The 27,769-nt window shown below is 23.5% G+C and overlaps 3 protein-coding genes across 3 annotated transcripts; all 3 read left to right on the top strand.

The window, feature by feature from the left end:
* The first annotated feature begins 3,923 nt into the window (after nucleotides 1-3,923).
* LOC109610216 lies at nucleotides 3,924-8,924 on the top strand. Its single transcript, XM_025411695.1, has 5 exons — nucleotides 3,924-4,004; nucleotides 6,489-6,895; nucleotides 7,420-7,474; nucleotides 7,637-7,795; nucleotides 8,883-8,924. Exons 1-5 carry the CDS (start codon nucleotides 3,924-3,926, stop codon nucleotides 8,913-8,915), a joined length of 735 nt encoding a protein of 244 aa, XP_025267480.1. The 3' UTR covers nucleotides 8,916-8,924.
* LOC109610218 (odorant receptor 30a-like) lies at nucleotides 8,917-12,065 on the top strand. The gene is made up of 6 exons (XM_025411694.1): nucleotides 8,917-9,268; nucleotides 10,596-11,008; nucleotides 11,272-11,371; nucleotides 11,536-11,637; nucleotides 11,781-11,891; nucleotides 12,015-12,065. The coding sequence occupies exons 1-6, from the start codon at nucleotides 8,975-8,977 to the stop codon at nucleotides 12,063-12,065; spliced, it is 1,071 nt and encodes a 356-aa protein (XP_025267479.1). The 5' UTR covers nucleotides 8,917-8,974.
* A 1,449-nt stretch (nucleotides 12,066-13,514) lies between these two features.
* LOC105254804 lies at nucleotides 13,515-27,267 on the top strand. Its single transcript, XM_025411693.1, has 14 exons — nucleotides 13,515-13,886; nucleotides 14,241-14,647; nucleotides 15,005-15,104; nucleotides 15,684-15,785; nucleotides 16,379-16,537; nucleotides 16,856-16,890; nucleotides 21,458-21,557; nucleotides 22,179-22,336; nucleotides 23,612-23,933; nucleotides 25,214-25,620; nucleotides 26,084-26,183; nucleotides 26,268-26,369; nucleotides 26,963-27,121; nucleotides 27,211-27,267. Exons 1-14 carry the CDS (start codon nucleotides 13,590-13,592, stop codon nucleotides 27,265-27,267), a joined length of 2,505 nt encoding a protein of 834 aa, XP_025267478.1. The 5' UTR covers nucleotides 13,515-13,589.
* The last annotated feature ends 502 nt before the right edge of the window (nucleotides 27,268-27,769 follow it).

Below are 27,769 nucleotides of genomic sequence, written 5' to 3'. Positions count from 1 at the left end.
ATATAATAATTATAATCGGGAATCTAGTTATAGCATTTATTTAATAAAATATTATTCCATATTGTTTATGTATTTAAAGATATAGAATAATTTTTAAAAGAATATTACAAAATTTATAAGTAGTTTAAAATTTAAAAATAATAAAAAAGAATTTCTTTATCCCAGATAAAGCTATTATAAATCTTAAAATAACAATAGTTATATGATTATATAAAAAATATTAAATATCATTCATACAAAAAAAATCAATTACATAAAAAATATTAAATATCATTCATACAAAAAAAATCGATCTAGATAATATCTTATGTGTGTTATAGATTCTTTCTATCTAATGTATATAGTAAGTATTAATTTCTCTTATTAAAATTTTACATTTATCATTAATTTTTTTAAATTGTTTCTCCCACGCAAAAATAAATGCAATTAAATTTACACACACACACACACACACACACACACACACACACACACACACACACACACACACACACACACACACATATATATATGTATACTTTCTCTCTGAAATTTGTTATTACGTTTTTGTTATAAAATATACTTAGTGTGAAGTTTAAATAAATAAATTTGAAAAATTAATCTGCTAGCAAATACTTATAAATCTTTTAGTAATTATTTTTTCAGTCATATATTTTCAAATGTATTTTTATTGAAATTTTTTTACTAAAAATTAATTTTTTTATTCAATTCCCTATATTAGTATTCTTTTATCCGGTTACATATATGTACACTTATAGTGTATATATATGTTAATATTATTATGTACATTTGTATAGATATACATCAATTATCGACTGAAAATAAAGGAAAAAAATAAAGAAATTTAAAATTTAAATAAAATTTGAGCAATTTATTTTATTTTAATTTAACAAAAAAATTGTAAATTATCTAAGAACACTCTTCAATTGATAATTCACTCTATGGAATCGAATCGATGAGCACAGAATCGGAAACGATAAAATGTCCAAGTTGCAACGAAATGTACGGACATGACTGATATTTCAACTTCAGGCCAGGCAGTCATTGACGTTGAACGATAATGAAACTATACCCATGCTCTATTTGACCGAATAGTCTCGATAATTTCACTCAAATAGAGTACTTTATCGACTTGGATAACCGTGTGCTGTTTGTGCACGATTGCAGAATAATAATAGTGCAACAAAATGTGTGATACACACATATTGCAGTAAGAAGTGTGAAATGCAATACAATACAACAGCACATGTTCCATCCATTGTTATGCATATATAAAATGATGTGCTCATATCAAATAGATCTGATATATATATATATATATATATATATATATATATATCAGATCTATTTGATATGAGCACATCATTTTATATATGCATAACAATGGGTGGAACATGTGCTGTTGTAAGAAAAAACTTTTTAATGATATATATATATCATTAAAAAGTTTTTTCTTATTTAAGACAAATTTCTCGTATATGCTCTCTGAATTTTAGTAAAAATAAACTAAAATATAACGTTTTACAACAATAATTATTAATTTTACAATAATTATTGAGTAAAAAAAATGATTAATTAAAAAAGATAAAAACTTATTGTTCAATATTTTATGTTTTTTCTTTATTTATTTATTATTTTTTGATCTCTAAATATTTGTAAACAAATAATTTTAAGCTAGTTTTCAACAATTATGCGCAATTATTTTTTTACTCTTAATTTACAGATAAATTAACAGAATTGATATCCTTGATTCAAAATACATTTTTGATATGATGTTTATTCTTTCTCTTCCTTTCTCTTTTTTTTGTAAAAGCAAACTATATCTGAAGAGATTTTAATTACAGCATAACATTTTTTTATATAATAAGAAAAAAGACTTATGTCTATTCTATAGTAAATATCTCTATTTACTAACATTTTTATTTAGTAATTCTATTAATAAATAAAAAATCTATTCTATTAGTAAATATTTATAATCAATAACAAAATTAAAAATTGCCTGAAAAAAATAATATCATGCACAATAAGAGTAACGAAGTGTCACTCGTAAATTTGTGTCATAACATGAACACGAGAACAGTCAACGTTGATAAGGGAAAATATGTATAAAGCTTTTTCCTCAATGTGCATAGTAATATAAAGTTTAATATAGTCTCAAACTTTCACGAATTGTGATCAGAACTGCTCGGTACATCAACGCCCAGGCAAACGCGCGCATTCTCGGTGCATTGCAAATTTGAAATGGTTCTTTAAGGCATGAAGCACAGTCGGGTTTTACGTTGTGCAAAAGAGTTTATTTTGGAATTTCGAAGGTAGAGAAGTGAATCCATTACGCTTGCGTCGTAACATTGGCTTGAAACGAAATCACAACAAAATACTTGGTAACGACACAACTAATTAACGGAAATCATATAAGTAAAAATGACGAAAACTAAAAATATATTGTTGCCAAGAGGAAACGATATGTTAAGATTTGCATTAATACAAACTATTGACTATAATTAATCACTACGAAATTACAAATTTAAAAAAATATTTAAAAAATTTTTATTGACAGTTAAGAAAATTGTAGATTAAAAGAATTAAAAGTTAAAAAAATAATTAGTTGCGAATTTTTTTATTACACAAAGTTAGATTATTCTAACACTTTGTTTTATTCATTTTAATCGTTTAATGGTAACAATAATTGAAGATATAAGTTACCGACAAGTTTAATATTATCTATCATTGGTACCATAATAAAACATTTTATCACTGGTACCAACGATATTGTATTATTTAAACAGTCTTACGAATACTCGCGTTAAAAAGAAAAATGAGAGATGTCATAATCCGCTTTGAAGTGATCCCTGAAAGCATTCATCCTCTATAAACATCATAACGTGAACATGGAACTACGAAGCCAATATCTACGAGTGTTTTCAATGGATAACACAATTTCGGATTGTATTCCATACTACGATGAACATGAAATGACGATAATACGAGTTATAAAACGTTTGTATATAAAATAAATTTCTAATATAATATTTCTAATATATAAATAAGTTTCATTGTCATTTTTACGGACAACAATTATTGCTTTAATAATAGAGTCAAATATATTTCATTCACGACACTTTATCGTTTTACTTTTCAACGATTAAATATAATCTATATCACGTAACAATCAAATCGCAGAATCAAGTAATTAAAATAACAAAAGATTCAATGATATACAATCGTTTAATAAATAATTAAAATCTACAATTTAAAATATTTCTAAGCTTTAATATTCCGTATATATATAAAATACGTAAAATATTTCGGCAACGAGTTGACAATAACACGGTATTTGGCCTTAACGGCAAAGCGCGCTATTGTTTACATCTCACGGCCTTGTTCTCATTCGCGCGACGACATTCGAGGACTATAGTCGTAGTGCGAAATACTTCGTATATATTATCGAATTCTTTTTTTAAACGCGATCGCATCGAAATATAATTATTACAACTACCAAATATTAAACTTTTAAATCCAATCTTAATAATTATTCATCTAATAATGTTTGAAGTCAAATATATTTCGTCTGATATTTTAAATTTTCGTAAAATGCGAATATAAATTAATCATTAAATAAATGATTATTATGTCATACTCTTCAATTCATTACATTAATCTTTCGATTTTACTATTGGTGTAGTATGTATGTACATACTATCAACAATAAAGATAGCATATGTAGCGTCATTTCTAGCGCATAAATTTGGCTTCAAATAAACGTCGAATGTATCGTCTTCTCTCGTGTTTTTTACTTTTTATTTAAAAAAGTATGTATCTCTCATGTAATTATTCGCGACCGGGAGTGTTGTGCAAAGTGTTTCGCGGTCGTTCGATATATCTAATCATTATTAATCGTATTTTCGAGAGTGAGTGTGAGTGCCATGAATAGCAAAGGACAAGGAGAAGAGGAAATGGAGATTGGAAAAAGTATAGGACAACATACGGAGCAACGAATATGTGATGTAAGTGATTTATAAATTATTTATTATTTGTATTTTCATATAGGTTGTTCTTTTTTTATTTTCTAATTCATTCTAAATATATTGTCAAATATAACGCATATATAAAATATTTTAGTTTTTATTTTAAAAAATATTTTAAATATCTATAATAAAATATTTAATACTTTAATATTTTTTTGCATTAATTAATATTATATAAATTGTTTAATATTTTGTAAAATATTTTACAATGTTGTAATTATTAATTATTTACATATTTAGAATTAGAAACTTTTAATGGATTAAATTTATTACAAATGCATTTATTTATATGCAAGAAAATATTTTTCTGATAATTACAATTTATAATATCAAACATCTGTTAAAAAGGGAAAAAATTGACGTATATTTACGCGTAATAAGTAATTTTACAATCGATTAATTTAGATTTGTTTTACAACAACTTGTTTTACATACAAAATAAATTTATTAAAAATATTAATCGATTGTATTTGGATTTAATTTGTATTTGGCGTAATGATTAATATTTGCTTCGAAATGTTCGATATATCAATAGTATTTGTAGATTTGCAATAATTTTAACAATAATTATTATATATCAATAAATTTTCATTATTATTTATTATCATAAAATCTCTGCAAATTAGGAATAAATTGTAAAAAAATTATATTATAGCTTTATACTATATATTATAGCAAGAATTATAATATTACTATTACTAATTGCAATTATATGCTTTATTTTTTATAATATTATATGTTATAAAATTCACTTGACACTATATTAATTAAAGCAATGTTATATTAAAATGACAACAAACGGTCACAATATGACGATTGTAAATGAGCATCAAATTACGCTCATGTACCGGTGAAAATAGTAAGTGAAATAAGTACCCGGCAACGGGAAGAAGTTTTGATCCTTCATTGTTTTAATAGAGGTCGAATCTATTATATTTTTGAATTCTGTGTAGTGGCATGTAATAAAATTATGTATTTTTAAATATATGAGTATTCAAGATTAACGATATAAAAAATAAAGATAAAAATTCTAAATCTTAGGGAATAATAATATAATAAAATATTTAACAATAAAATAAATATGGAAAGAAATATTATTTAAATTTCTATTATTTTTTAATGGGCTTGATGAACCTTTGATAAATAAAAAAAGTAAATGCAATATTACTATTTAATAATAATAAATGGTAAAATAAAATAAGTTGAATAAAATTGATTTATAATGTTGCGTTATTAACAATCTTTTTTATATTCATTGAACTGTTAGATTATTAATATATGGAATTGTTAATATTAAATTAGTAATTATGGAGAGAATGCGCAATAAAATAATCGAATCACAGAATCAATTAACATAATAATAAGCGCCGTAATACGTACAATCATTTAATAAATAATTAATTTATACTTTAAAATGCTTATATAATATAATAATCTACGTGTGTATATATATATCATTGTGTATATATGTTTATAAGTACATATATATTTATTGAAAAAAAATATCCTTTATCAATATTAACTTTCCTACTTAATCCCAAAATAATGTCTCCTTCTAATGTCGTTTACAATCAATTAATTATTAATCTTCACATTAAATAAGTCAGAGTTGAGTTTACTAGAATTATTTATTAATTACCATTGCTCATTAAATATGTTCACGATGAAAAATTGCAAGAAATGAGCTATCATTTTACTCTATCTCATTTATTATCTTATTTACAATTTCATCAGAAATATTCTATGCCAGAAAGAACATCAAACGTGTTTCTTAATTTTTAAAATGCGTTTTAAATTCTTTGAATAATGGTACAATTACGATCAAAGATTCATCAAATATTTCGTTTTATTCATATATGTGGTATTATAACAAATACCTGGCCGTATGATCCTAATAGAGGGAAACTTATTTTTATTTTGCGAGAAATTGAGTGGAGTTTTATATTCTTGAATATAATTGTAGTAATAGTGTCATTTATGTTCTCCATTTATAAATCTTGGAACGATATAACGACGATGATGAAGGCTCTTTCAGAATTTTCTTCTGCAGTGGACATGTTTCTCAATCTTATCATATTCAAATTAAAAAGCACGCGCATACAGGTCAGTGCATTGTATTAACTATTACTCTCGTATTAGTTTGATGTTGTAGAATGAGGTATATTTTATATAGTGACATTTGCCCTTTACACAATATCAGGTTATGTTTGATATTTTAAATGCGTAAATGAATTTTTCAAATATATTATTAATAAATTCTCATGAATTTACATGTACTCTAATTATTATTAATATTGTTTCAAACAAAACATTATGTCATTCAGCTTTATTACTTATGCATCGTTGAACTTATTTTTTTTAATTTGTTATTAAAAATAATAAATATTAATAAAATATTAATAAAATATTAATAAAAATATTAAATATTAATTAAATATTAATAAAAATATTAATTAAATTTAGAATTTTCTGCGAGAAATAGAAGACTTTCTTCGCACTTCCGATGACAATGAAAAAATCATCCTGCAGAAATATGCGGATCGTTATTTCTTCTTTTCTGTATTTATTATAATATGCAACTGTTTAGCCGTTGTCGTCTTTTCTTGCGGTCCTCTTTTACTTTTGACGAAGTTTCCTATTGAAGTATGGTACCCATTTCCTATTGAATCGCCGATTGCGATACATATCTTCTACACCATACAAGTCTACTGTATTATAAAAACTGGACTTAATTTTATGCCGAACTTTATATTGGCCATATTATTTTTATATTCATCTGCAAGATTAGAAATGTTATGTTTAAAAATACAAAACGCAAAGAATAAAAGGCAGATAAATTCATGTATTAAGAAACATCAGAAAATAATTAAGTAAGTGATTAAAAACCTAATTAAAAAACTCTTTGTCATAAAATTGTATCTAATAAATATAGTAAATTTTTAGATCTTTTTTACATATCTCTACAGTGTATTGCAAATATATTAATATGATCAATTTATTAATATTTTAATATATTAATATTAATATATTAACATTATTAGTATATTTTAATATAATATAATATATTTTAATATAATATAATAACATATAGTAAGTAATAAAATTATTTAGTATTAAAATTAATTCATTTTTCATAATTAGATATATGAATGAAATAAAACATACTGTGAAATATATTCTTCTCAAAACAAACATTATGACGGCATCACTTATTATTTTTGGTGCTTTCCCAATTATTCGCGTATGTTGCATTTTTATTAACATTTAATTATTTCTTATTATAATTCTCGGTTTCTAACGATATTTATTTAACTTTTATTTTAAATTTATTATATTATTTACTATAGAAACAACCGATATGGGTATTATCTCAATTTATATTTATGATAATCAGTGGATATCAAAGAGTATATATTACTGCTTGGACAGCTGATGACTTAAAAGAAAATGTAATTATAATAAAAATTTATTTAGTAAATTTAATAAATTATGAATAATGTGAATTAGCATATTTTATATGATCATAAAAACTATTACATTTATAGAACTATTTTGGCAAAAACTAATTAATACTTTATAGCAAATTAATATTGATACTGTTACGATTTTAGAGTAAGCAGATTGGAATGGAAATATATAATATACCATGGTTTAAAAAATCACAATATAACGCTAAAGATATATGTTTCATGATTCAAAGGAGCCAAATACCATTTAAAATCAGCATAAGAGGTCTTCTACCAACCTTATCCCTTGAATATTTCGCTAAGGTGTATATTTTTTATATAATCTTTTTTTTATATAATAATATTATTATATAATAACTTTAAGCATAATTGGAGATAGAAATAAAATAAAAAAATATAAATTATCTTTTTACAGTATTTCGTGATGACGTTATCTTATTTTACAACAATGAGAGCAATAATTGGTGATTAAAATAAAAGGAAAAATAACTTACATATGTAGTATTTTCCACATCTATTAAATAATTACACAAACGCAATATAAATTAATAACTATATATATATATATATATATATATATATATATATATATATATATATATATAGAATTTTTATATATACTGAAATATGTAATTAAAAATTATTATTTGATACTAAAAATTACTATTTTAAATAAATTATATAATGTGTAAGTTTTTTTAAAAGAGTTTGAGACAAATGTTGCTTAGAGCGATTTTTAGAATAGACAAATTTTTACCTTTGTTTTTGTCTGCACAATTGTAAAGTAGCATGATCAATTTATTCATAAAATATAAGCGATTATTTGAGATGATATTATTCTGAGTATGGTTAAGAAAAGAAAGAAAAATATATTGAAGATAAACATGATATACTGACAATATCTATATGTGCTTATCTTTATGACATTCTGTATATTCTATGTTTGCTACATACTTCTATTACGTATCAAGCATTATTATAATAAAAAATTAATTTTCTTAATCAATGATGTGTGTGAATAATATGTGAGACAGTGTTTAAAGAGAATATTAATTTCTACCAGCTTTACTATGCTTTGGAGTTTATAAAATATAAGTCATTTCTTGAAGTTATAATTTGACTTTTAGTATTTTCCTAGAAAACAACACAAATCATATTATCTACTAAGCACCCTTATTCATATATTAATTATTTACAACTTATAATGAACTTCAATTCTCTATATTCTTAATTGCGTTTCAAAATACTAAAACAGCGCATGTATTGAATGTTTAATGATAAGAAATCGAGAGTACATGGCTCGGATTATATTCAAGCACCCCTATTCATATATTAATTATTTACAACTTATAATGAGCTTCAATTCTCTACATTCTTAATTGCGTTTCAGAATACTAAAACAGTGGATATATTGAATATTTAATGATAACAAATCGAGAGCATATAGCTCGGATTATATTCAAAAGTTAACTGTACATAGAAATGGCACGTTTTCACTTGACGCCCCAACAACTGCTTTGGATTCTTGAAATATTAGGAGTGTTATCCAGTACATCGCCAAAACCGATATCTGGAAGATTTTACAACATTCTTCGAAATATTTTTTGGTATCTTATCTGTGGCAATTTTATATTTCAATTAATCGGCGAGATACTCTACATTTATCACAATCAAGATGATATCATTATGATACTAAAAACTATATTGATAGCTGCTTGTGTTACTGATGGACTCCTAAATCTCATATTATGTCACATTCAAAGAGAACAACTTCAGGTATGACAGCTTTTATTATTTTAATTAAATATGAGAAAAAATATAACAATGTGCAACAATAAACAAAATACGAAAATGCTAAAATTTTCTAAAAATAATATAAATAAGTTTAAATTTACATAAAGATTACGCAATATTAAAATAAGATTTATATAAAAATTTATAAAAATTGAAGATTTATATAAAGATAAAATTATAAAAATTATGAAGAATTTATCTTACGTAAATAATTAATATTTTAATGAAAAATTTAATAAACTTATATTTTGCCGTAAAAATAAATATATATTCATATTTAATTTATAATTATCACATTTAATTTTATGTTAAAATCTGCCATTAATATCTTATTTTGTGTTTTATTATTTAGTAGATCTCAATAAACATATATACATATATATATATATATATATATATATATATATATATATATATATATATATATAGGACTATTTTAAATATACAGAATATTTATCATGAATATTTTGATGTACCTTTTATTTTTAGAGAATATATCTCCAAAAAAGAAATTGCTTTGTTATAAGCGAATAGTATGAAAAAAATTTTTAGTCGAGGTTTTTTTCAAGATCATTTCGAAATCATTGTTATTTCTTAAAATTGTATAATATTTTTTGATTCGATGACATCAAAGTTTAAGACATAAAAAGACTTCAAAATATGTTTTTCAGTACAAAAAATTAAGAGAAATTGGGTAAATTAATTTTGACATTTATTTTTTTATGTATATTTAAAATAATAATTACGATGAAATCTGAATGATTTCGAGCACGACAAATAAAAAATCGCAAAACATTTTTTATCTCTTGACTCAAATTAGAATATATTCTGTAATATGTATATGCATTTTTTTATATTATTCGATATTATTGTGAAAATATGTTTCTGCATCGATTGCTAATGTGATTCTAACATTACCAACTGACAAAGCTTTGCGTTGTACTATTGTAAATAATACGTTCTTTAATTGCTTGATTGAAAGTAATGCAGTCACTTACTTGTTAGCTTATTCATCAGATTTAATATTTAAATAACGTAATAATTAAATTTTTCTATAAAAAAGATTTTAAAAAGTAATCGTTTAAAACAACATATCGTTATAATATCAAATCCATATTTTTAATTAAAAAATTTCCCTAAACAGTTATGTTTTCAGTTAATTCCTAAGGTATTTTTTCATATTTAGAATAAGAAAAATTTTCAAGACTTTTTTAATCAATAAAATAATTAATATGCACAATCTACGCGAGATTTGATAATATATATGTGTATAATATATGTGTGTATACATTTTGAAAATCATTTACAGCATCTTTTAGAAGAAATTAAAAACTATCTACAAACTGCTAATGAGAATGATATAAATATTCTGCAGAAACATATGAATCGTTATATGTTAATATCAGCAGCAAATATTTTATTGCTATCCTGTGCTGGATTGATCATCTGCTTTCGTCCTCTGGTCACAAATGATCGTTTTCCTGTTGATGTGTGGTATCCATCTTTTATGGATATACCACTTACAATTAGATCATTTTTAATCTATGTCTCTCAAATTTTTTCCGGCATAGAATGTGTTCTAGCCTTTAATACCGATATCACAATCGCCACATTTATCTGTTATTTCACCGCTAGACTCGAAGTATTACAACATAATTTGAAAAATACAAAAACCAAAGATTTTATACATGCATGTATTAAAGAACATCAAGATATTATCAAGTGAGTAGCAGATTTTTATTTTGATACTAATAATTTATAAAAAATATTTCTATTTATTGTAACATTCATTGTGTTTAACATAAATATTAACGTTATATTGTTAAATATATTTCAATATATTGTGTGTATGAGCATACACACTACCATAAATATTAGAAAAGTATTTTTAGCTAAAAGATATTTATATTTATCTATGAATTCGTAACAAAGAAGATATATTACGTAAGATGTTTTTATACCATTTCACTTATTATCGAAATTAGATTAGTTGAAGTGACCCAAGCTACTATACAATATTTAATTCTAAAATTTAATCTTACCATGGGCATAACTGTAGTTTGCAGTTTCTTTCCACTAATAATTGTAAGTTTATTAGCAAATTTTTACTATTTAAGATTTCTTTATTTGTTAATGTATTTATTATTTAAATTGTACTTGAAATTAGCATTTAACAATAAAGATTTTCTTTTATTTTCTTCACTCACTTTTTCACTTTGAGATATTAAAAACATAATTTTATTTCAAAGAATCAACCCTTGGCTGTAAAAGGTCAATTTATGTTCACATTACTTAGTGCATGCCAAAGATTTTACATCGGTGCCTGGTCAGCAAATGATTTAATTGAGAGGGTAATTAATTTTAATATCTAGTTATTATTTCAATATATTAATAATTATTATGTTATTTTGATCTATAAATTATTGTGAAAGAATAACTGACGAAAAATTATATTATTATAGTTTTTAAATTAAATTATTCTACAAAATTTTAGAGCGAACAGATTGCATACAACTTTTCGTTTGAAGATTATATGACACCAGAAACCATAAATGATATTTTATTCATAATAATTAGAAGTCAAAAACCTCTTACAATATCAATGGCAAGTTTTCTCCCCGTTCTCTCTTTAGAATATTTTGGAAACGTAAGACAGATTTATATTAAATACATAATACGTAAAGAAATAAATAAATTATTAACATTTGTGTTAATTCGTGTTTTTCAGTTTATGACAAAGGCTTTTTCTTATTTTACGGCATTGAAGAGTTTATTATAAATATTTAATTTTATATACATCTAGATATTGTTGCATAATATTTATCTTATTTATTTTAGAATTTAATTTGTTCATTGCAAATATTATTCTAGAAATTATTATTGCACGTATTATAATTATTTTTTTACAATATAATTTTTATAATTTAAACATTTTTAAGGTTATTTTTGTTTTAAAACGGTGAAACTTAAAAATTATATTTATAAAAATGTACACATTTTTGTAAAAAAATTACACTATTAAATATAGTATTTATTGTGCAAGAATATGAAACATGTACAAAAATTATTGAAAAACTTTCCAAAAATAAGAAGACTCGTTCAATATATGAAAAATTTCAAAGCATAAAGGAATATTTCAATTTCAGTATTTCATATGAAATCGAGATATTGATAGTTTTACTTATAAAAAATTTTACGAAAATCGATTATTAAAATGGATAAAAATAATATTAAATAATTATATGTACACACATATATATATATATATATATATATATAAAAATACATATGTGCATACATACAAATCTGAGATAATCAGTTAACAATAGATAAAGATAAAATTGATTTTGTTTCTTTTAGAGTGAATTATGTTTATAAAATATTATAAATATTATTACATAGAATATACACATGCATATATATATATATATATATATATATATATATATAATTGACATATATATATATATATAATATTGTATATATATATATTAAAATATATGTCAATTATATCTTCATAGAACATGTTAAGTATATATTCAGGTTACAATAATTTTTCATAAGTAAAAGTTTGTGCCAATAATCGATTTTTATCGTATATATCAAAGATTCATAATAATTATTGCACGTGATAATAATCAAATAAGAATTTTAATTCGACTTTAAATTAGACTTTAAATTAGATTTTATTATTTTACTAATATTAATTGGAAAATAAAGCAATACTGATATAAATGCTTATTATTTTATCAAAAAGAAAAAAAACAGATGTCATTATGAAAAGAACTTTACTTAATTTTACATATATGACAGATTTTTGTTTCCTTTTTATTGTACATCCATACACATACTATATATATGTATATATTATGTATACATTTTGCCACTGTAGATATTTCTTATAGACATTAACATCGGATATATTCCATCAAAAAAAATCTATGCAAATTACAAGGTTTATGAAATGAGAGAGTAATTGCAGAACAATATCGCGTGAACACTAGAAGTATAAAATATAGATTTGACGAAAGCTGAATATTATAATAGTTACGTTTAAAAGCTTTGTACAATGCATTTCCTCATACCTCACTTTATTCGCATCACATCTTACTTCCTCTATCATTCGTAGGCCATTAATTACTTTCTTTTTAATCATGCACCTTGTGAAGAATATGTAATGAAACATCGATTTATGCTTCATTCAGTATTACTACAGCAGTGATGTATAACTGTACAAAAAAGGCAATATGTGAATGTATCTGCAAATATAAAATATAAAGAGCAGTGATCTCAGTAATCTGAGATGGTGCTAATCCGTATAAAGATTCATCAGGTACTTCGCATACTCGAAATTTGTGGTACGTTCATAAGCACGTGGCCACCAAAATCTACAGCCGGAAAACGAGAAATCTTTCTTCGAGATCTTGGTTGGACTTTGGCAATTTTGAATGTGCTGGGCTCATTGCCACCGCTGATTCTTGGCGCATGGTATTCTGAAAACGATATTATTCGAATGATGAAGGCACTGTCTGAATTGACAGCATTGATGGAAGTACTATTAAATTTAATATTGTGTAGAATAGGAAGATTACGATTACAGGTTTGATTCTATTATACTATAAATAGTATATTTATACATAATATTAAAATCATATTCTGCAATATATTCTTCCTATGTCAAGATAAATACTGTCCGTTTTTCTTTTTTTTATAAAGAATATAATATAATATAATACACATCTCAAAAAAAATATATGGCTGAGCGCTTATTAAATAAACATGACACTAACACAGTGTACATAAAATAATGTTATATTTCTTTGAAATCTGAATCTTATTAATAAATTATTATTTCTAACAATACTATATTAAAATTTTAAATACGAAATAATTATTTTAATTGTTACAATTAAAATATTTTTTAATATTTTTCACATACGTTTTTCACATACAGAAGCTTTTAGCACACCTGAGAAATTTTCTCAAACATTCCAAGTTGCATGAAAGGCATATTATACAAAAATATATAAATCGTTACTCGGGCTTTTATGCCTTTGTTGGAATATCCTATATTCTGGCAGCAATCACTTTTTCCTGCGGCCCTTTGTTCTTATCGATAAACCTTCCAATGGAAGCTTGGTATCCGTTTTCTACTGAAACTCCCTACACTAGAACGATTCTTTACATTTTGCAAGTCTTCGCCATCTTGCAAACTGGATTCTGTATCACGGTGGATTTCATGATTGCAATATTCTTCTGCTATTCCGCTGCGAGATTGGAAATGCTCGGACAGGAATTGCAGCAAATAACGCATGAAAGTCATGTGAAAACGTGTATCCAAAAACACCAAGAAATAATCAAGTAAGAAATTAATTCTCTTTTGAATATAAATATCGTCAAATTATAGTTTTATATTACGTTGCACAATCTATTAACCATTAATTACTTAAAAGAAATATTGTTTTCTAAATATTCTATTTTCTAAATATATTCTATCATTTAATTTCAAAATTTTTTATTATCGAGTAAAACATATTATGTATTATTTTTATAAGATACAAATTGCATAGTTATGAAATTACTCGTTTAGATTAAAATTATGTAATTAAATTATACATTTTAATATTTTGAATATGCGATAAAAATCTTATCTTAAACTCTTAATAATGTAGCACAAAAAATGCATATAATTATTATCGTAATTAATGTCAATATTAGTTTTGTAGAAGAAGTTCAATATACGGTTCGATATTTAATTTGCAAATCAAATATTACAATGGGCTTTACCATAATTTGCGGAGCTTTTCCGTTAGTTCATGTGAGTAATTACAATATTACTTGTTTATTAATTTTTTGTTTATGTTCTCGAGATATTTAATTATTCTCATAGACAAAATTTAATTAGAAAAAAATTACAATGTTTTTCTTCATTATATATTGCTACATTCTTAACAAAAATAGTAACATTAGTGTAAAATAATAATTGTAATCATATTTTTTCTCTTTCTTTCTATCGTTTTCTTTCGCTTCCTCTTTCTCATTTTGTATAAATATTTATGCATTATTTTCAATAATATACTGATAATTATAAAAATCATACAAACATTTGTTTTTGTATTTTATAGTATAAATAAATAAAACATTATATAAAAAGCGTAAAGTCCAATATTGATTCAATATTGTATATTGTATTTTTACAATATATATCGTTATATTGCATTTTATTATGTTTTATGTATACGTATTTGTTGTCTCGTAACTCTCATCATTTGTCTCAGACATTTATCGCTTTGATCAACACACATGCAAAACATGAATTATTGTAAAATATTCTAAATAAATTTCAAATTTTAAATTATATATATATATATATATATATATATATATATTTATCTAGAAACAACCTGTGGCTGTAACAGCACAATTTATTTGCATGGTATTGGGGGGATGTGAAAGACTTTATATTACGGCTTGGCCGGCAGATGATTTAGCAGAAATTGTAAGTTATTAACAAACAAAATATTTATTCGTAATAACACAATCTTTACTATAATAGAAAATTATATATTAATCATTGTTTTTAGTAAAAACTATAATTAAAAAACACTATAGAGATATATTATTATATTATATATTATTATATTATATATAAGTTAAATTTAGTAAAACATTTTTAATATATACAGGATGTCCCTGAGCATGAACTCACACACTTGTGAGGAGGTAGAGCGCAGTAAATTAAATAAAGAAATCTTATTCCATGTAACGATTTTTGTAAAAATAATCGAAATATTAATTATTGAAGCACGGTCCACTGTGTCAAATATTGCCTGCCAGCGCGCGGCGAAACGTGAAGATGGCGATGGTGATAACCACGAGTAATGGCGCACTGTCCCTCCCTTCCCGCCGATAAATTTCTTTATTTAACTTACTGCACTCTACCTCCTCACAAGTGCGTGAGCTCATGCTCAGGAACACTCTGTATAATAATTTGAATTGTATTGACATTATATCTACGTTGTATTATTTAAGATATATGCACAACTAAATAGATTATATTTATAAAATTTGTTTATCTCTACAACATTTTAGAGTCAACAAATTGCTTGGTCTGCATATAGTATACCTTGGTTTGAAAAATCTCATGAAACAATCACTAATATATTTATCTTTATACAAAGAAGCAAAAAACCACTTTTAATATCTATGGGCGGTATGTTTCCAGTGTTGTCAGTACAATATTATGCTCATGTAAGATATCATGTTATATTAAATCATATTATATCATAAATTTGTTTATATATCAAAGTTTGTTATTATTAATATTTATCTTAATCATATTTATTTATACAAATATATTAAAATACTTATTTATGATACATAATTTAGTTTTCGCATTTTTATAAAAAAAAGAGAAAAAAGAGAAATAAACTATATAATTTTAAATTATTTTTTTGTACAATTAAAATAGCACAACAAATATTTATGAGAACGTAATAAATATTTATTAGATTTTTTTTGTTTTCATTTATATATATTTCATAAGATATATATATTTTATTTTTTCAGTTTCTAAAAACGATTTCATCTTATTTTATGACAATGCGAGCTACAATTGCTGAATAAAGCAATAAGTTATGTAAGCGGTACTTTGCAAAAAATATTAAAACATTAAAATATATTATTATAATGTAATCAAATTTACAAACACACACATATATATATATTTATACATATAAAAATATTCTATAAACATAATATTATATAATATTATTTTATAATTAAAACTAATTTAAATAGAACTATGACTATTAATATATGAGTGATACATCAACTTAACATAATATTTGTGTGTTCGTATAGTGTGTAATATCTATGTGTAGTGTGCTACTTTATTCTATTAAACATTTAATATATTATAATACCATTTGAAGAAGCTTTAGCTTACAAACATTTAATGTTTAATACACATTTTTTAATTTTTAATACACACTTTTTAAAAAATATACATTTATTATTATGATATACTTCAAAAAATTTATCTTGTGTGTATTCGCAGTTTGTAACAACAGTCTTGTCATATTTTACAACAATGAGAGCAGTCATTTCATAAATTCTATAGATAAAGTTAACTATAAAATAAAAGAGAAAGAAAGAAGAAAGATGTTAAAATAAATCTATAGATATATAATTACATATTAGATTGTATTATTTTATTAAATCTTAATTAAAAAATAACAGAAAATATTTTAAAATGAACAGAGAAAATATTTTAGTAAATAAATATTCAAATGTTATCCTCTACAATAACGTTATAATCTTTTTTATTACTAAATCTTTACACACAAATAATGAGTTCTGATTATAAACATTATATCTATGTAAATAATTTTTTCGTAAATTTTAGCGTTTACCTAGTTATAATACATTTGTAGAAAATGAAAATCATTTTTAAACTAAGGTAAAAAAATTGCAATGCGATATAATTTTACGAAAAGATTAATAAATCAACAAATAAAGTAAATAAATTAAATAAATAAATAATAAAGACTAATACTTTATAAACAAAAAATTTGATTTTCTATTAATTAATGCAAATATATAAATAAAATTTAAAGATAAAATTTAATATTTAAATTTTGCAGTTCCCAAAAACGATTTCCTTATGATGATAAAACCAATTGCTGAATAAAGAAATGATTTGTTTAATTGTAAGTTTAAGCGCTACATTTGCGAGAAATACGAAAATATTAAATTCTTTTTTTTCAATTGTTTGTTCTATAATACTTTTCAGAATTTTGCTGCTATATAAATAATAAGTTAGTGTATGGATCAATGTTTTTTATTTACGATTCTATGTTTATAAATAAAATAGCGATCTATATGCGTGCTATTATAAAATTATAAAAATTATGGAGTAGCAGAAGCAATAAAACTGATCAGCAATGTGCATATTTATTATCGAGGGTTTTATGCGTGCTATATATCACACGCATTTTAACTTTATTTCTTATGATCATGGGGATAGAAACTAATAATTACCATGGGAGATCAAACGCTACCCAACAAATAATAAATGCGCTATTGATCGCACCGTTCCGCCTCCAACTATCATTTCTTTTTCTTACAATTTTTCCTTGATGCACTTAATGCTTTGTAGTTATCCAGAATATTTTGTATAGCAAAAATTGATACTACACTATGACAATCATTCAGTTTAAGTTCCAACAGGTATTTTATTTCCTGCGAGTATTAGGAACCATTGCTACACGTGGTCACCTCAACCGGATAGTAGAAAAATCAAGCTGTTCCTTCGTAATTTTTATTATTGCATTGCTATCTTTATATACGTGACAACATGGGTATCAATGGTAATAAATGCATACAAAACTCGAAACAATGATGTGGACGAGTTTATGATGAACTTATCTCATACTCTACTGGATGCTGAATATCTCTACTGGATGCTGAATATCTCTACTGGATGCTACTCTGAATTCAATTCTGTGCACAATTAAGAGAAAACAATTACAGGTAACGATATTTATTATTGGAAATTTTTTTTATATATGCTAATAATTTTTAATAACTATCTTTTTGAGATAATTTTCTCTATTTTGTATTGATCAAATTTTTTTAGTTATATTAATATGATGAAACATAAGCTAATATGAGATAAAGACTTTACAAATGCAAAATATAATTACTAATGAATAAAATGTAATACAATTGAATGTAAATGGAATAGATTAAATGTAATTAATTAATTAAATGTATAATTTTATGTGGAAAAAGTGATTATTTGATTATATAAAACGAGAAATCAAAGATTATAAAAATTAGTCAATATTTGTTTCATTTAACTTTTCTATTAAACATAACTAATTTAATTTATATAACTTTATGTGTATTGCTATAAATAAAATTATGGAGATATATAGAGATAATTATATTAAAGTACCAACTATAAATATATATGTATATATGTATATATGTATATAATTAAATTGTTTTCCAAACTCCTTGTTTTTAAATTTGTCATTATTACTTATTGCAATTCATTTATATAATAATTTTATAAAAATGCAACAAATAAATAACTTCAAATTAACTGCACGTGTATATGTATTTTAAATTATATAGGTAATCCAATTGTAATAGTAACAATGACACAAATTTAAAGATAAAGAGAACAAATTAATTTAATGCATATTTAAATATCTATATAGTGATATATTTATATATTATAATGGTTACAATTAAAATAAGATACACGCAGATCATATTTATTATATGTAACTATTTATTACTTATTCTTATCTTCTTTTATTTTTTTTCTTATTTCTATTTTACTCGTTTTTCGTTTTTAATAAACTTACTGGAAAGATTTATTTAATATCCTTTGGAAGAGTAAATCAGTTTATTGCGTCAGAAATAGTAAATATTTAATTTCAAGTTCTCTGAAGCAATCTTGCATTAGTTTTAAATAAAATAAAAATTTAAAAGAATATTTTCTAAATTTACATACAATAATAGCATGATAAATTACATTAAAAAGTTGTCTCTTTTACATTAAATTTCACAAATATCAAATGTACAAAATATTAATATGCCTAAAATCACAATTGTACACAAAGTATTAACTCTTAAATAGCGAATAATATTGCGGATACGACAGAAACAGAGTCACTTTTGATTCAAACTTTTCTTTGTACACATCCTAGATTATAATTTCATACTACATTTTAATTTACATTTTAATACATACATGCAACATCTGTAAATATTCTTTTTTCCCATAATACTATTTGTACTTGACAACTTACAAAGAATAAAAAAATTTTTAAATAAAAATTATTGATATAATTTTGTTTAACAATGCACACATAAAATATTTACTTCTATTATCGTGTAAGTTTTATATAACATTTTTAAGATATGAATCATAAGATACTTGGCGTTCGCCGATAGAAGGTCGAAAACATCTATAAAAATGATTATTTCTAACTTTTGTTAAACTGTTACTTATATATTTCTTTTATGGATTATTTAAAAGTGTCTTAGAATCTGGTGATACACATCAAGGAATTTATGAATATTTCGAAGGATCGCGAAATAGTTATCTTGCAAAAGTATATAAATCGCCATACATTTATATCGATTGTCGCAATATCCTTTACTATGGCAGGGGTTACTATCATATGTGCCCCTTTATTTACGCCTAAGGAATTTCCTTTGGACACATGGTACCCGTTTTCAGTGGAACCATTGTGGCTAAAATTTATCTGCTACGTCACACATATAGTTTAACGCATACCGTTTTCTGTCTTAATGTAGACATCATTGCTACTTTCTTTTTGTATTCAGCAGCCAGACTGGAGATGTTGGCTTTTGAAATAGAACAAGCTACTGATGAAAAGCATGCCATATTGTGAATTTAAAAACATCAGGAAATAATAGAGTATGTGAGATAGACACAAAATATCTTTTACATATTTCACAAAACATTGTGCACCAATTATCTTCTAATTTTAATTGCAGAAATTTAATTAATCCATATAAAACAAATATGTGTAACTATCGTGTATTTATTTGATATACAAATATGTTTTTTCTCTTGTCCAGGGAAAGGATAAAAATAAGATTAGATTAATTACAGACATGTATATATTATATAAATCTGTAATTATCATATATATAATATATATATGTATATGTATATGTGTATGAATGCACCTATAATGAATCAAAATATACTGTTGTGTAATCTTTTTGTATTTTAAATTTTTATATTTTTGCAAAATTACTTTTGCATGTTTATATATTTATAGAAATGTATAGTAAAAATAAATTGTTAATTATTCTTCTCATATATTATTCCACAGTTGTATAAAGTAAAAGCAACTATTTAAAATCTTTTTCTTTAATCTTACTTTCTTAAAATTTCCATAAATAAAAATATATAAACAGCAGATTTTTTAAATGATTTTTTTCTGCAACTTTCACTTGAATCTAAGCAATAATATGTGAATAAATAAAAATCTTTTAATTATGCTATTATATGTTTCTTCTTTTACTATTATCTTTTATAAATTTATTAATTATATATCTCAATAATGTAATATTTATGACTTTATATTGTTCAATTTACATATTTCTTTATATGAGCAGATTTATTTCAAAAACACAAGAAACTCTTCAACATGTACTTTTCAAAGCTAATTTTACGATGGCATTTGCTGTAATCAGTGGTGGTTTTCCTATATTATATGTAAGCATTTTATTGTATAATGTAAATGTATACAGGTGCATAATATTGAGACTTATAATTTGGAACTTCTAATTTCAAAATTATAGCTAGAATCTTATGTTCAGCTTCCTCAATTTATATCTACGGCTATAGCCGCTTTACAACGAATATATATATCACAGCATCAGCAGCCGATGATTTGAGAGAAGTCGTAAGTTTTCAAAGAAAATAGGATAAAATCATGAAAAGGCTTATAAATATGCATTTATTTTATCATTATTAAATAATCATATTCAATAACATTGATAGCACTGTTAAACTTGTTAATATTTTGTTCCATATCTGTTCCAACATAAGTATGCATTTGATCGAAACAATAAATAAAATAAAATAAGTCAAAAACATCAAGTACATTATCAATTATGATAAAAATTTTTACAGATTATCTACAGAATTTTTAAATAAATGTAAAATATATTATGCATCATACTAGTATTATATGTATATATAATATAAAATAATTATTATAAGCTTGCATGATATAAATTGATTCGGATATAAAACACACATATAAAAATAATTTCAATAATAATATACACAAGAAAAAATAAGATTTAATTTATGATTTGTTTTTATGTACAGAGTACGCAACTTCCTTGGTCGGTATATGGTGCATCATGGATTGGTAAAACGCAAAAAATGAAAAATGACATTTTCATCATGCTTCAAAAAAGCCAGCAACCGTGTTTGATATCTTTAGGTAGCTTATTACCAAATCTTACTCTGAAATATTATCTATTGTGAGAAACGTTTTCTTTTTTTATTAACACACACACACACACACACACACACACATATACATATATATGTATATGTATGTATGTATATGTATGTATATAGTAATACATACTTTTTTAAACAGTATACATTACTTTTAGTATAATAATAATTTTAGTATAATATTTTATAAGATTTATCTTATGTATATTCGCAGTTTGTAACAACAATCTTGTCATATTTTACGACAATGAAAGCAGTAATTGCATAAAGCATATAGATAAAGATAACTTTAAAATAGAAGAGAAAGACAAAGAAGAAATATATAGATATATGTTTAAATTTTAAATTGTATTATTTTATTAGATTTAGATTAAAAAATAATGAGTAGAAAATATTTTAGTAATAAATATTCAAATATTATATCCTTTATAATAATGTATTCATTTTTATCACTAAATATCTTTACTTATAAATAGTGTCAATTTCGGACAATAAACATCGTATCTAAATAAATAATCGATAAGTAACTTTTTGCATTTGCTTAGTTATATTTATTTACAAATAATAAAAATAAAAATCGAAATCTTTTTTTAAGATAAAAAATTTGCAATACTATATAGTTTTACATCGAATAAATAAAGGCTAATATTTTATAAGGTTATATTTTATAGATTTTATTTTAAAAAATTTTATTCTTTTTATATAAGATTTATTGTTTAAATTTTGCAATTTCCAAAAACGGTTTTTCTTATTTTATGACGATGGAAACAATTACTAAATAAAGAAATGGCTTGTCTAAGCACTAGATTTGCGAGAAATATGAACACATTAAATTATTTTTCTTTAATTATTATTTTTTTTATAACACTTTTTGAGAATTATGCTGCTACATAAATAATTAGTGTATAGATCAATTTTTTATTTATGATTTTATACTTAAATAGTGCTTTTAGTTTGTAATAAAACAAAGCAATAAATAAAATAGCAATCTATATGCGTGCTATTATAAAATTATAAAAATTATAGAGTGGAAGAAGCAATAAAACTGACTAACAATGTGCATATTTATTATCGAGGGGTTTATGCGTGCCATATATCACACGTATTTTAACTTTATTTCCTATGGTCATGATAGTAGAAACTAATAATTACCGTGAGAGATCAAACGCTATCCAACAAATAATAAATGCGCTATTGATCGCACCGTTCCGCCTTCAACTATTATTTCTTTTCCAACTAATATTTCCTTGATGCACTAACTAAATACGTATCGTAGTTATTCAGAATATCCTGTAAAAACAAAATTGGTATCAGAATATGGTACTCATTCATCTAAAGTTTCAACAGATATTTCACCTTCTCCGAGTGTTCGGGACCATTACCAATACGTGGCCACCGCATCCAAATATTGGAAAAAACAAGTTGCTTCTTCGTAATTTTTATTACTGCATTAGTATCTTTATATTCGCAACAGTGTGGATAGCAATGTTAATGAATGCATACAAAACTCGAAACAACGATGTCGGCGAGTTAATGAAGAATATATCTCATATGACATCAATAATGGAAGCTATTCTCAATTCAATTTTGTGTACAGTTAAGAGAAAACAACTACAGGTAACGATATTTATTATCGAAAATTTTCTTTTGATACGTGCTAATAATTTTTAATATCTATTTTTTTGAGATATTTTTTTTGTTATATTTTGTATTAAATTGTTAGTTAATAATATATATAATTAATTTCTGGAAACAAGTTAAAATGAAGACTTCACAAATGCTAATCGTAATGCTAATGGATAAAATATAATGGAATGGAATGGAATGTAATTAAGCATTTTATATATTATAATAAAAATAATTATTTTAAATGGAGAGAAAAATCGTCGATTTATAAAAATTTGTAATGTTTACTCTATTCTCTTTTTAAATATAACTAAGAATTTAATTTATGTATTTAATGTAGCTATATCGCTTTCTCCTATTAAAATAAATATAATGCCAATTATAAATATACATACAATTAAATTGTTTTCCATAAAATCCTTATCTTTAAATTTGTCACTATTACTTATTATAGTTAGTTTGTACAATTTTTTCTAAAAATGCAAACAATTAACTGGATGTAAATGTGTAGATAATCCGATTGTAATAGTAACAATGACACAAATCTAAATACAAAGATTTCTTATTTTTATTTCACTCATTTTTGGTTTTAATAAACTACTGGACAGATTTATTGAACAATCTTTGGAAGGTAAACCAGTTTGTTGCTTCAGAAACAGAAAATATTTGATTTCAAGTATTTTGAAGTAATATTGCATTTTATACTTTTAAATAAAATAAAACTTTAATAATTTTTTAAAGTTATATATAATAATAATATGATAAATGACATTAAAAAATAAATTTTTTACAACTTTAAATTTTACAAAATTGTGATTGTAAAGCATTTCTAAGACCATAGTCAAGTATTAAGTCTTAAAAATCAAATGACATAACAATCGCATGTATGGCAGAGGCAAAGTCAATTTTGATCCATAACAAAATTTCTTTTGCACATATTTTAAATTATGATTATATAATATATTTTAATTTTATACGTTTATATAACATTATTAAATATTTTTTATAGTACTATTTGTACTTGACAACTTACAAAGAATGGAAAATATTTCTAAAATAAAATTATTAATATAATTTTATACAATGCACATAAAATACTTATGTCTATTATCGTGTAAGTTTTATATAATATTTCTAAAATATAAATCATGAGTGACTTGGCGGCTGCCGGCTACAGATTGACAAAAATTTACAAAAATAATTATTTCTAACTTTTATTGAACTTTGTTACTTGTATATTTCTTTTGTGGATTATTTAAAATGTGTCTTAGAATCTGGTGATACACATCAAGGAATTTACGGAAATTTTGAAGGATTGCGACAAAATTATCTTGCAAAAATACATAAATCGTTATATTGCATTTATATCGACTGTCGCAATATCCTTCAGTATGGCAGGGATTACTGTCATATGTGCCCCTTTATTTATGCCTTTGGAATTTCCTTTGGATGTATGGTATCCGTTTTCGGTGAAATCATTGTTGCTAAAATTTATTCTCTACATTATGCAGATATTTACAATTGCACACACTGTTTTCTGTCTTAATGTAGACATTATGATTGCTGTTTTCTTTTTGTATTCATCAGCCAGACTAGAGATGTTGGCTTTTAAAATAAAGCGAGCTACTGATAATGATCATGTCATATCATGCATTAAACAACATCAAGAGATAATAGAGTAAGTGAGGTAGATGTAAAATGTATTTTAGATATTTCAAAACATTGTCCATAGAATTGTATACCGATTATCATTCTAATTGAAGAAATTTAATTAATCTGTTCAAAATAAATATGTATAATTGCTGTGTATTTATGATACATAAAACATATTTTTTTCATCTCTTTTCTAGAAAAATAAATTCAATTTTAAAAAATAAATTAAATTAAAAAATAAATTAAATTAATATTTCAAATAATTAATATATATTTTACTAGTATGATTAATGAAACTTTTGTAAAACATTTTTTGATATCTTAAACAATTTCCGAGATACAAAAATAGTCGCAAGCTATTATATATGTATGAGAGAGGAATGATTTATTAGTTCTTACGTATATTTCTTTTTTTATTATCTTTCATGAATTAATATGTCCGCAATAATATCTCTAAGTTCAATTTGCACATTTCTTTATATGAGCAGATTTATTTCAAAAACGCAACAAACTCTTCAACATATACTTTTCAAAACTAATTTCACGATGGCGTTTACTGTAATCAGCGGCAGTTTTCCTATGTTATTTGTAAGCATTTCGTGATATAATGTAAATGTAAGTATATATAAGTGCATAATTAGGACTTATAATTTTGGAATTTTGGAATCACAGCTACAATCTGGTGTTCTGATTCCTCAATTTATATCTATGGCTCTGGGCGCTTTACAACGAATGTTTATCACAGCATGGGCAGCAGATGATTTGAGAGAAATCGTAAGTTGTTTAAAAAGATATTAAAACATTCTTATTGCCAATCTTTTTCTATTTATAATAAAATAATTATGATAAATTATAAACATGCACTTTTATTTAAATATGTTATTTTGCTATTATACCATATTCCTTATTTGGCGACATTTTCATATTTTATTTTTATCTGTTTAATATTCTTAAGCTATTAAACTCAAAGTTGTATTCGTCAAAATATTAATTTATATTACTCTTTGAAAGAATAAATAAAATAAAAAATAAAATAAGAAATAAAATAAGAAAAAGGACTCTGTACATTTTATATGAAAAAAATGGCTTCGGCCACATTGGTTAAAATTAAAATATGTTGTAGTTTAGGTAGTTGATAAAAAATTTCCTCCAATAAAAAATTTGAACAAAAAATTTGAAAATTAAAAATATAAGAGATATAGGCATAAGTGATGATTTGAAGTGAGTGATATTGAAGCTTAAGAAACGCCTTTTTGAATGGATTAAATTAATATATAAATAATATTCAAACACACATATGTACATGTATTAAATTTCTTTACACAAAAAAAAATGAAATTTAATTCATGATATGCTTTTATTTATAGAGTACACGACTTTCTTGGTCGATATATAGTGCATCATGGATTGGTAAAACACGAAAAATGAAAAATGACATTTTTATAATGCTTCAAAAAAGTCGACGACCGTGTTTGATATTTATGAATGGTTTATTACCCGCTCTTACTCTTGAATATTATGCCAATGTGAGAAATATTTTTTTTAAATGAAAATTATATTATTTTTAAATTTTTAACATAAAATTTCAAAAGATTTACATTGTGTGTGTTTGCAGTTTGTCACCACAGTTTTGTCATATTTTATGACCATGAGAGTAGTTATTGCCTCATAAATTCTATAATTAAGGATAATTATAAAATAGAAGAAAAAAGAAAAGAGAGATAGAGATAAAATGATAAAAAAATGTACATTAGATATACATTATGATTTGAAACTGTATTACCTTATTTTATTACTAATGACAAGTTGTATTTAATAACATATTATTTATATTTTTCTTTAATTTAGTAAATCAGAATTTATATAATTATATAAGAATATAATTTACTAATAAAATATAATCACACACACACACACATATATATATATATATATATATACATTTTTTATTAGAAATGGAAAAATAATAAAAAAGATTTTTTAGCATCATATATTCAAATTTTGTGCTTTAAATGTTGTAATTGCATTTATCTTATAAGAGTAAATATCTTTATGTACAAATAAGCTTCACATGATACATAATGTATCTATATCAGTTATCGATAAATAGGGTTTTTGTGTTTGTCGATACGTTCTAATCTACAGCGAATTATAATAGTTTTCTTTAAAAATTT

This window comes from Camponotus floridanus, unplaced genomic scaffold (genome assembly GCF_003227725.1).
Source record: "Camponotus floridanus strain SB8 unplaced genomic scaffold, Cflo_v7.5 scaffold42, whole genome shotgun sequence".
In the NCBI taxonomy this organism is placed as follows: domain Eukaryota; kingdom Metazoa; phylum Arthropoda; class Insecta; order Hymenoptera; family Formicidae; genus Camponotus; species Camponotus floridanus.
This window is presented reverse-complemented; position numbering and strand designations above follow the sequence as displayed.

Bases quoted from the DNA above. Each gene is read 5' to 3' on its own strand.
- LOC109610216 (XM_025411695.1), top strand. From the start codon at position 3,924: ATGAATAGCAAAGGACAAGGAGAAGAGGAAATGGAGATTGGAAAAAGT. The intron at 6,896-7,419 runs GTAAGTGATTAA...TATGATAATCAG, and splicing joins AAACATCAGAAAATAATTAA to TGGATATCAAAGAGTATATA. The intron at 7,475-7,636 runs GTAATTATAATA...TTACGATTTTAG, and splicing joins CTGATGACTTAAAAGAAAAT to AGTAAGCAGATTGGAATGGA.
- LOC109610218 (XM_025411694.1), top strand. From the start codon at position 8,975: ATGGCACGTTTTCACTTGACGCCCCAACAACTGCTTTGGATTCTTGAA. The intron at 9,269-10,595 runs GTATGACAGCTT...AATCATTTACAG, and splicing joins TTCAAAGAGAACAACTTCAG to CATCTTTTAGAAGAAATTAA. The intron at 11,009-11,271 runs GTGAGTAGCAGA...TATCGAAATTAG, and splicing joins GAACATCAAGATATTATCAA to ATTAGTTGAAGTGACCCAAG.
- LOC105254804 (XM_025411693.1), top strand. From the start codon at position 13,590: ATGGTGCTAATCCGTATAAAGATTCATCAGGTACTTCGCATACTCGAA. The intron at 16,891-21,457 runs GCGAGCTACAAT...TTATATGAGCAG, and splicing joins TCATCTTATTTTATGACAAT to ATTTATTTCAAAAACACAAG. The intron at 26,370-26,962 runs GTAAGTTGTTTA...TTTTATTTATAG, and splicing joins CAGATGATTTGAGAGAAATC to AGTACACGACTTTCTTGGTC.